This window comes from Gracilinanus agilis, chromosome 3 (genome assembly GCF_016433145.1).
Source record: "Gracilinanus agilis isolate LMUSP501 chromosome 3, AgileGrace, whole genome shotgun sequence".
NCBI classification, from domain to species: Eukaryota; Metazoa; Chordata; class Mammalia; order Didelphimorphia; family Didelphidae; genus Gracilinanus; species Gracilinanus agilis.
The window spans coordinates 396809217-396820438 of record NC_058132.1 but is presented as its reverse complement, the minus strand read 5'-3'; the positions used below and the strand labels follow the sequence as shown (position 1 = coordinate 396820438).

Here is an 11222-nt window from a genome sequence, read left to right as displayed (position 1 = left end):
GAAACGTTGCCTGCCGTAAAGGGAGGTTTACAAGTTTAATAAGGTGCTTCTTCTAAGTTATCAGAAAAGCCATTAAAAATATCTTTTCCCACCTGACAGCATCCTCTTTAAGCCTGACTGTTCTTCAGTGGATCTGTCTGATTCACAAATGCTTGCTCACCGACTGATTGATTCAATATGAAAAGGGTGCAAAAAATGAGCACACTATTTCAAACAAGCCTCAGGATATTTCTGCTATAATTCTACTCATAGGTGTCTTATGCATTGTATTAAGAAGATTTTTTTAGACTCTGCCTATGAAAATGCTGGCCATCATATCTGATCTTGTAGCAACCTACAGAAGGGGCAGCCTGTTAACACAGTGGACTAAATACTGGCTGGGGAATGAGAGGACTTAGGTTCAAATCCTCCCCTTCCCCCACCTGTTTCTAATGAAGGGTATCATCATGGACAAGCTATTTCAGTTTCCTCATCTGTTAAATTAGAGGTTTTAACTATATGACCTCTGAGGATACACCTTCCAGAAAGCCTGGGTTGTTATTCAGTCGTTTCAGCTGTAGTCAAATTTTCCTGACCCGCTTTGGGGTTTTCTTGGCAAAGATACTGGAGTGGTTTGTCCTTTCCTTCTCCAGCTCATTTTTCAGATGAGGAAACTGAGGTAAACAGGATTAAATGACCTGCCCAGAATCACATAACTTGGGTCTGAGGTCTGATTTGAACTCAGGAAGATGAGTCTTCCTGAATGCAGACCTAAAACTAATTACTGTGCCTTCAAAATTCTTAATGAATTCAATAGGGTTTAGGAGGCTAGCCTGAGACTTTGGCTTATCTCAAGGATCATTATTTGCTATTCTTTGTGTATCTGTGTAAGAAAAAAAATGAGATCTCACATGACTTTTGCACAGTGGAGACAGAATTTTCTTCAGCTTTACTGACTACATTCTCTATCTGGTTTTCTTGGCATTATGTACTAGATACTGGAGTAGTTTGCCATTTCCTTCTCCAGTGGATCAAGGTAAAAAGAGGTGCTCTATTCACTGAGCCACCTAGCTACCTCCTTCTATCCCTGGAGAATAAGATGATTCCTTTTTACATAATTTGAGCTGTATACCAACCAACAGACTCCATTACATTCTAAAAATTCCAGTAAAAACTATCTAACTTTAATCATTCCTGAAAGAAGTTCATCTTGATCATTTTTCCTTATTTGAAAAGTAATGGATATATTTCATTTGCTATGTTTTTATTTTTGTTTTGTTTTAACAAAAAGATAGGGATATGAGCTAAGTAGAAAACCTAATAAACAAATTTAGGTTGGGCAGGTTGGCTTCTGACTTCCAGAAGCAAATGTGATGTCCTAGAAGGATGCTGTTCAGGACCTTATTATCTTAAATATTATCAGTTACTTTCTTAAAAACGTTCTCAAAGTTGCATCAGTAACGCAAAGGTAAAATAACTTTTTGGAGTGAGGCTGACAATCATTCTAGCCTTTACTGAACCACTCACCTACTAATAATACTACCTTATCTTCACAGAGTGTCCTCTGTTTTTTGAAGCACATTCATAGCTATCATAGTTCAACAAAGAAAAGGGTATGTATTATCCTCCCCATTCCATAGGAAAGCAAACTGAGGGAACAGAGTTGTGTGCCTTGACTGTCTTGCAGTTGGGCAGAGGTGGCACTAAAACTCTGGTATCTTGACACTTAAGCCAGTTCTTTTTCTGTTGGACAAGCATTGCTTTTGCTGAAGTTGTTTCTGGGAAAAGACTTCTTTTTCTCGTGAAGTCATACATACATACACACATATACAAACATAGTTTTCCCATATGTATTAAGACAATTTGTGAGTCTCTTTTTTTTGGTCCAGGTGTAAGTTTACCAGAGTAGGGAACTCCTGGTATAAACATTCCCTTCATCTGTGCAGATTAATAACATCTTTATAATTTATGGTTTTGGAAAATGTCCTGGGGCACTCTTTCATTGACTTGCTATGGTCATGTTGTGATAGCTGTTGGATGTCAGAATCAGGACTTGAACTCAAGCCTTCTTGACTTCAAGTTTAGGCACCTATGTGTTTTTATACACTCCCTCTCATCCTCTAATCTTAGCAAAAATAATTAGCACAATGGCTTAGATTCCTAGCGCTAACAACAGAATAAACAAAAACTTTGATTAGCTGTTCTCTATGCAGATTTTTCATTTCCATCCTCAAGGTTGATCTTTGTTAATGTATTTCCCATTATGTAAAATAGATCCTTATATTTTGCAATTACCATTCCTTCCAAAAATTTTATATCTCTATTTTTGAACAATCCTGTTGCCTTAGGGCATAAAAACTCTACATTGCTTCATGAAATGCATAGGTGGCATAGTTGATAGAGTGTTCGGCCTGGAGTCAGAAAGACCTAAATCCTATTTCAGCTTCAGGTACTTACTGTGTTCCTCTGGGTGAGCCACTTAACCTCTCTTTGCCTCAGTTTCCTCAACTGTAAAAAGGGAGCATCTACCTCCTAATATTGTTGTAAAGATCAAATGAAATAATATTTGTGGAGTGCTTAGGACAGTGGCTGGTACATCGTGGGCACTCTGGACTGTCCTTTTCCCCAGGAACCGTAGATTCTGGTCCTTCCTCAGCCACTGACTCTTTGTGTGTCATGCTTTTGCATATCTCATCTGTAAAATGAGTGGTTTGGACTAGCTGGCCAGGTGGAGGTTCCTTTCTACTCTAAAACTCCATAATTCTCCCATGGCTAATGTCTGATCAATCAATGATGGCCTCATAGTATCAGTTTTTAGGGGTAATATTAAAAAGTTCTAGAATACAGGAAATAGAAGGGAATATGGTAAATAATGGTGCTTGTACTGTCCCCTAATGGGGCAGGAGAGTACTGAAGATTCTTTCTGTTTAGTAAGGAAGTCACTGCAGAAAGTAAATATAAACAAAAGGGCAAAGGCCTTTTTTGTGATGGAGCGTCATTTTAGGCTCCTTTATAGTCGATGTAGATGACAAACATATTTATGCCAGGGGTCACCAACAGGTTCATCACAACAATATCAGTCAGACTATCAGCTTAAACCTTTTAAGGACTGCTAGCACTTTTTTCACCTCATGGGGACATGGTGGTCAACAGCTTCTTCCTTAAATAATCATGCCTCTTAAATTCAGTAGTCTTTGCCTCTCCACCAATAGATAATCCTAAAATGTGGAGTAAATCGAGATTGGATCCTTATCAAGAAAGGTTTGGGGACCTGATAGCTAATACCCTAGTTTCTTATGACCTTATGCCATTTCCCTTGGATCTCCTCCCAGTGTGAAATCCAAGGATGGATTGCTTTTCAGCAGTACAAAAGGAAAAGAGGGCATTTGTCTGAAGAGCAAACAAAAAGGATGCTGGCATAGAGACATTTAGATATACAGCTGTGTAAGTCATATAACAAAAACATCCAGATATTCAGGACATGGAAGTCTTTCCCAATCTCTCCCAATATTCATAAGTGCAAAATGCCAGTGCAAGTGAATTGCTGGAATCAGACATGCTATTTTGCAGGAGACTATGAGACCAGAGATGCCAGGCTGGCAGCTAGAGACTAGTCCTGAGGCAGAACCAATCTCCTCTTAGGGTCTCCGTTTTCCCATACTAGATCTCAGCATCAATACCCCTTCGACTGCATCCCCAGGACTGTTTGCCATCTTCTGCCAGAGGTGCTGTTCTTCACCTTGAGAATCCATCCAGTCTACCTCCTTTCCATGACTTACACCTGAAAAATGGAAGAGGGTCAATTTCTACAGTGTGCCAATGGGTAACTCATCAGTCAGTCTAAAGATCTTATTGCTAGCATACAATGCTCTTCTCATTTCTCCTTGCCACTTTTACTCCCTCTGCTACTTTACTCGATAAAACTTGATATATCCCCCTAAAGGGGGATAGAAAGTCTTCTTCCAATGCACTGGTATACTGATTCTCCAGTATAGTGTAGTTGCTCATTCTGAAGGATTTACCATTTGTGCTCTAGGTCATGTCTCTTAAAAGGATAATAGGCTGGGGGTAGCAGGGTGGCTCAGTGGTTTGAGTCCCAGGCCTACAGATGGGAGATCCTGGGTTTAAATCAAGCCTCACATACTTCCTAGCTATGTGACCCTGATCAAGTCACCTAACCCTCATTGTCTAGTCCTTACTTCTCTTCTGCCTTGGTATTATACAGTAGTAATCCAAGATGGAAGTTAAGGCTTTAAAAAAAAAAAAGGATAATAGGCTAGAGAAATGGAAGAAGGTGAAGCTTCTATTCACTACCTGGAGAGTCTTCATTCTGGTTCTTTTTCTTGACTTTATTGGATATGATCTGTATTCAAATTCAGCAATAACATGATGATATGCCAAATAGACAATTATTAGCCATCTCTCTCAAAGAATCAAAGTTTTGGAATGAGAGACAACTTTAAGAAATTATCTAGTTCAACATCCTCAATTTATAAATGAGGAGAATGGCCCAGTGAGAGGTTAAGTGACTTATTGAAAGTCACACAGATAGTGTCAGCCATGGAATTCAAATTCAAGACCTCTGATTAAATTTGCTCCTGAAAGGTAGTGCTAACTAGGCATAAGTAATTAGTAAGATGCAGAGATGGCCTTCAATGCTTAGTCTAAATCCATGGTGACTGAATCTAGCATTCTTAAATACTGACATACAGCTCAAAAAACACACATAGAGACAAGGGAAAAATATCTAGCAACATTTTCCTGATTCCTCCTGCTCCCCGTCTCTCACTCCTATTCCTCATCACTATCTCTTTAAGATTTCTAAGAGGTTTACTTGACAGTTCATGCCCTTTCTTCTTCACTTTCTCTCTCTGGTTGATAGTGCAGAAAATTAATATTGGATTGTGATATTTTTATGGAATAATTTCCCTTTTCGCCCTCCCAAGAATAGTTTGATTTTAAAACTGAAACAGTTTCTCTCCCTCAGGCTATGAAACTAGGTTGGTTACTCCCTTTTGTTGAGATCTATGTTGAGGATAATAAGATTTCAGGCAGGGCTGAGCAGCCCCTTGACCCACTTGAGAGAGATTATGTGATGAAATCAGCAAGCTCTTGATGCAGTTTGGAATCCAGCCACCAAGAGGACTTGCTAGTGTCCTTAAGACCCACCTCTTCCTGTGATGAAGTAATAAAAAGGAGATCTCTGAGCCCACCTTAGTTACCAATCAGAAATGTCTTGGGATGTCTAGGGGAGAGACTGAGTGATGACATCATAAGGGATATATATTGCTGTCTCCGGGAATTTCCTGGTCTCTTTTGTGGTAGCCTGGCAGAGCTCTCCTTCTCAGCTGTTCACATTTGGCCTTGATCTCTGCAGGCCATGCAATCATGCCTGGCTGGGCACTCTTTGGTGTCCATTCAGACTGTGGAAGCAGTCCACTGGCTAGTACAGAATTTCTTGAGTGGCTGATTAATAAGCTAATTTTAAAATTAAGAAATACTAATCTTGAGATTTCAATCATTACAATAGCATATATAGCTCAGCTAGAAGCAAATTGTCTTATTCTCAAGGCTGTCTTCCCGTGGTTACTTCAGTTCTGCTGGATTCAGCATCTTCTTTTAGCTCAGCACAAACATGGGTAGAATTATCCTGGACCAGTTTTCAGTGCTTGGTCCCACTCAAACTCTCCAGGAAGCCCTCTTATCCCTACACTTTCCCTCTAATGAAACTAAGTTGGCAAAGATAAATAGATTTTCATTTAGGGAATTTGGAGGGAGCTTTCTCAAAATCCTGAAAACTGTAGCACTGGCAACCATTCTACCATCCTATACCAACTCATGGAGTCAAAATAAAGAACTAGTCACTTACCACTCCCAGAGTTTAATCGAACACCTCCAAGAAATATATTACTAGAGAGAGCCTCTTTGTCCCAGACTGTAAGCTCTAGGCAAACATTCTTTATATCCTGAGGATCCAGGCCATTGAACAAGAAAGTATGATTCCATTGGGGGTTAACATTCTTCTTGATAACAGGGGTTTTGTGCTTGGTGGCTTTGGTGGTATCAGGAAGTAGATACCTGGAGGAGAAAACACAAATCACAACATCAACCAGAGGAGAGAGGATTCCACATATCTTTTGTCATTTGATATTCTCATGCTAATTTTTAAAAAAAAATTTTGTTCTTCCATGCTCCTAACACTGACCTAAGCTTTGGTCCCAAAATGCCTGGTTTAGTTTGGCTTTTAATTTGCAGTATAGCTTCTTTCTTGAGGATGGAAAGGTAGTAAATGCCTTCTTTTACCCTTTTCAGTCTTGTTCCCATCCATTCCTTCCATCAAGAATGGGAACATTGGGGATTAAACTTAAAGTATGTTAGGTTTTACCAGATTTTGTTTTCTGGGTCTCCAGTAAGTTCCACACACACAAAAAAGTTAATGCTCTCTCTCTTTTTTCTTTTTATTTAAAGTTCAAAATTCTTTTAAAATCAGTCTAATTGGTTACAGAAAACTTGACTTCTCTTTTCAAAGCAAGAAAAATTATTATTCATGTAACACAAATGTAAAAAATAATAATAAAATTGATGTGCTGGAGATGTCTAGGTCTTTTCTATACTGTCCCAATGGGAAACATTTCCCCTCTCTCCCTCTGTCAGAGAACACAGTTCGGGCTTCACTGGATGGGTGGGGTGACTCAAATTAACTTTACTTACCTATGAGACTGTACCTCTTATATTTATAAACAATTGATCAGAGGAGTTTCCTAATTAGCCTACTGAAGTTAAAGAGAGACCACCTCACTATGAAGGCATAGACATGCCCAATGAATGAATGAAATGTTTCTTAAGCTCTTACTTCATACAGAGCACTATGCTAAGTATTGATATTACAAAAAAAAAAGTAACTGTCCCTGCTCTTGAAGAATTCACATTCTAGTGGGGAAGACAACACCTATGGAAGGTTTCAGGTGCAAATTAGATGGAAAAATTCCTTGATTGTTAGCAAAGTAGATAGTAATGTCTCTTCTTTAATGCCACCTCTATAGATAGTATATCTCCTGAGAGTAGAAGACTTGTTGATTACATTCACTCAACAATGTTTAGATATGATTTGGTTGGATCAGATAAATGTTACAGTGGATATAGTGCCAGGGATGGAGTCAGGAAGACTCATCTTCTGAGCTCGGATCTGACCTGAGATACTTACTAGCTGTTTGACCCTGGTCAAGTCATTTAACCTCATTGGCCTTAGTTTCATCATCTATAAAATGAACTGGAGAAGAACATGACAAACCACTCTAGGATTGTTGCCAGAAAATGCCAAAATGGGTCATGAAGATTTGGACACCACTGAACAGCAATAACTTCTGAGATACCCTGCATAAGGTTGTAAACTGAGGAGATTAGAGAGTTTCTCTTTCCTTTAATGACTTCAACCCAGACTAGACTCAAGAGACTGGGGTTTAGAATAACATATCCTGACTTAATGACTTCTGAGTTTCTCATTAGAATTTGATGTCTGAGAATGTGGCTGTTTGTTTGTTTGTTTTTATCTACACACTAGCACAGATGGTTCCTTGCTCACTTGGATGACATAAGAAGCTTGTTGAAATGGGTTGACTTCTTCTGATGTAAACTGATGATAGAAATGCTTGCAATATATGATTCAGAGGGTTGTGAGGAAAATATCTTTTAAGCCTTCAAGTGCTATGTAAATACAGAATGTCCTAAAAGTCTTGGTGCAGACTGAAGTCGCTAAAGCATAAAGCTTCACATTGTTTAATTAATAGGTTGTAGTTCTTATTTTATTATTGTTATTGCTATGATATTCCCTGAAACTGATTCTTCAACAGTCATGTAGTGAGTAGTGTAGCCCCATTTAAGAAATCAAACTATTAAGTATCCTTGGAATCACTTGGCTTTTCTTGTAGATCCATGACACTTGACTAGCCTCAGAGAATGAAGAAAGTTCTTGCCATAATTAACTCCACCATTGAGATCAAGTGAAAGCATCTGAGAGGGCTTTTATGGGGAAAAGAGGGCTGAAGAAGCCTCCTTCATCTCAGGAGCTTCCTGGAATAGTGACTTGTCAGTCCTCTCCTCTGGAAAAATACACTAAGTCTCTTCCAAAGCAACAATAATTATAGTCAGTTTAGTTAATAAACTTCTCTCTACTATTACTCAGTTACATGGCTGGCCTGTTCCCACCTCATAACCTTCTCTAATGGTGTTAAACTCAAATTGAAATGGATCTCTGAACTCCACATATTGACTTTTGTTATTATTGTTGTTCAATTGTTTCAGTCATGTCTGACTCTTTGTGACCCCACTTGGGGTTTTCTTGGCAAAGATACTGGAATGGTTTGTCATTTCCTTCTCCAGCTCATTTTACAGATGAAGAACATGAGACAAACAGGGTCAAGTGACTTGTCCAGAGTTATACAGCTAACATCTGAGGCTGTATTTGAATTTGGGTCTTGATTTCTAGGCCCAGTCTTCTATCCTCTAGCCGCTCAAGAAAATTACAAATTAGCATTATCTATGTTGTACTGTGTTTTTACTTATTTTGTTAAAATTTCCCAATTATATTTTATCTGGTTCTGTCTGCACTCAAGTTTTGCAGGCCTCTTATATGACTTTGGACCCTTGACTCTAGTCTCTATGATCCAAAGCCTCTATCTTTAAAATAAACCTGTTTGCCTAGGAGGCTGCTAAGTGGCTTAGGAGATGGAGTGCTGGGTCTAGAGTCAGGAAGATTTGAGTTCAAATCTGGTCTCAGACACTTATTATCTGTGTGACACCACACAAGATGTTTAACCTTTGTTTGTCTTAATCCACTGGAGAAGGAAATGGCAAATAGCTTCAGTATCTTTGTCAAGGAAAGCTCATGGACAGTACAGATAGATTTTGCATCCTATGTCTTCCCAGTATTATTTCCCAGAATAAAACAATGAAGAAGGAAAGCCCTATTGTACATCACACACTCTGAGCATACGTACTGCATGTTGTCAGAACCAAATGATAATTGAGTGTAATGAAAATCCATTACACTTAGAAATTTTCTCTTCCTCTTCCTCTCAGTAATGAAGTGTAATCCCATAGGAACATTCTGCCAACCCTGAGCTTTCTGGAAAGGATCACTATTGAAATATGTTGCCAACAGAATAAATACTTCTTGTTGCAAAACAAAATCAAATCAAAGTATAGTAGCTGGCACTAAAGGCTAGTCCTTTATTAGGCAGAAGTTATAAACATGTACTTCTGCTTGTTTTCCCTCCTTGCTATATTTCTTAGTCTTATGATTGCATTTCTGAGTTTCTAAATTTCTTCTGTGTTGTGTGCTGGCCTTTGTGATCATCTGCAGCTTTTGCAAAACTCCCCCCAAACTTCCATTTAATTGCCTATGCCAACCTGCAATATATAGAACCCATGATGAGGAAAATAAAAATATGGAAGGGATACCTATATAAACTATTCTGTTTAGCTTTTATTTTTAACCCTTACTTTTCATGTTAGAATCAATACTGTGTATTGGTTTCAAGGCAAAAGAGCAGTAAGGGCTGGACAATGGGGATTAAGTGACTTGCCCAGGGCCATGCAGCCCTGAGGCCAAATTTGAACCTAGGACTTCCGGTCTCTAGACGTGGCTCTCAATCCACTAAACCACTCCTTAGTTTTCAAAGCCCTTGACAACCCCGCCCCAGTCTATCTTTCCAGACTCACTGTACTTCTTCCCCTTCCCATACTTGGTGATCCAGCCACACTAGTCTTGCCTCTATTCTTTACACATGGCCTTCCATCTTGTCTTTGCAATGGCCATCCCCTATGTCCAGAATGCATTCCTTCTACCTCTGTCTCACAGAATCTTTCTTCTTTCAAGTCATTGCTTAAGTCATTGACTATATGAAGTCTTTCCCAATCACTCCAAATGCTACTTCCCTCCTTCTCTAACAAATCTATTTTTATTTTCTAAATACTTATATATGTAGTAGTTGTCTATCCTATTTAGGGTAAGGAGTAAGCTTCCTAAGAACCTCAAGGGGATTGTTAATTTTTTAAAAATTTAAATCCATAGAGTTTAGCACAATTCTTGGTACATAAGAGTAGATGCTTAATAAATGCTTATTTTTGGATGGGTAGAAGAGTTGCTAGGAGTAACTCAGAGGAAATGACTTTTCCAGGGCCATCAGGCTAATATGAATGGGAAATAGGACTGGAATACAGATTTTCCTGACTAGCTCTCTATCCACTAAAGTATCTCTTGATTCCATTAAGGGATAAGGACAAGACCTGGGAATTCATTGATATTGGGTACTTCCCACATAGGGAAACTCTCTACTAATGCAGGTCAACTTTATAATAAAAATATAATATATTTTATAATCTAGGAGAGGTGCTGTGGAGCATTGAGAAGTTAAGTGACTTGAACTCAAGTCTTCTTGGTTTTGAGGTCAGCACTTTATTTACTTCATCATCCTGTGAAATACTATGATTAGATGATTGTAACATATTTATGTAGTGTCTGAAGTTCTCAAAGTGCTTTGCTTATAGCAGTTCTTTGAGATATAATGCAAATATCTTCATTTTACAGATGAGGAAACTGAGGTTCATAGAGATTATTTTTTTAAACCCTTAACTTCGGTGTATTGTCTCATAGGTGGAAGATTGGTAAGGGTGGGCAATGGGGGTCAAGTGACTTGCCCAGGGTCACACAGCTGGGAAGTGTCTGAGGCCAGATTTGAACCTAGGACCTCCTGTCTCTAGGCCTGACTCTCAATCCATTGAGTTACCCAGCTGCCCTGTTCATAGAGATTAAATGACTTTTCCATCTAATTGCCAGATCTGAGAGTTGACACAAAGACTAATGTTCATTTCACTATTCACTTAATTATAAATATTTCAAAGAGGCAGGTAGGTGGTAAAGCAAATAGTGTGCTATGGAATGTGCTGGGCATGGAATCAGAAAGATCTAAACTCAAATTTGGTCTCAAGTACTTATTTGTTGTGTGATTCTTGGCAAGCCATTTAACCTCTGTCTGCCTCAGTTTCTTCAGCTATAAAATGGGGATACTAGTAGCACCTACCTCCTAGGGTTGTTGTGAAGGTCAAATGAGATCATATTTGAAAAGTGCTGAAGAGTAGTTTCTAGTAAATAATAGGTTCCTTCCTTCCTTCTTTCCTTCCTTCCTTCCTTCCTTCCTTCCTTCCTTCTTTCCTTCCTTCCTTCCTTCCTTCCTTCCTTCCTC

The 11222-nt window shown here is 38.8% G+C and overlaps 1 protein-coding gene across 1 annotated transcript in view; it reads right to left on the bottom strand.

Annotated features, from left to right (window-relative positions):
- Nucleotides 1-3617: 3617 nt before the first annotated feature.
- The window catches only part of SYTL5 (synaptotagmin like 5), a 126668-nt gene continuing 119063 nt past the window's right edge, over nt 3618-11222 (bottom strand). Inside the window, exons 15-16 of the mRNA XM_044669218.1 lie at nt 5849-6057; nt 3618-3760 (exon numbers count right to left, since the gene is read on the bottom strand). Coding sequence (XP_044525153.1) covers nt 3618-3760; nt 5849-6057 — 352 coding nt within the window. The remainder of the gene's footprint in view (nt 3761-5848; nt 6058-11222) is intronic.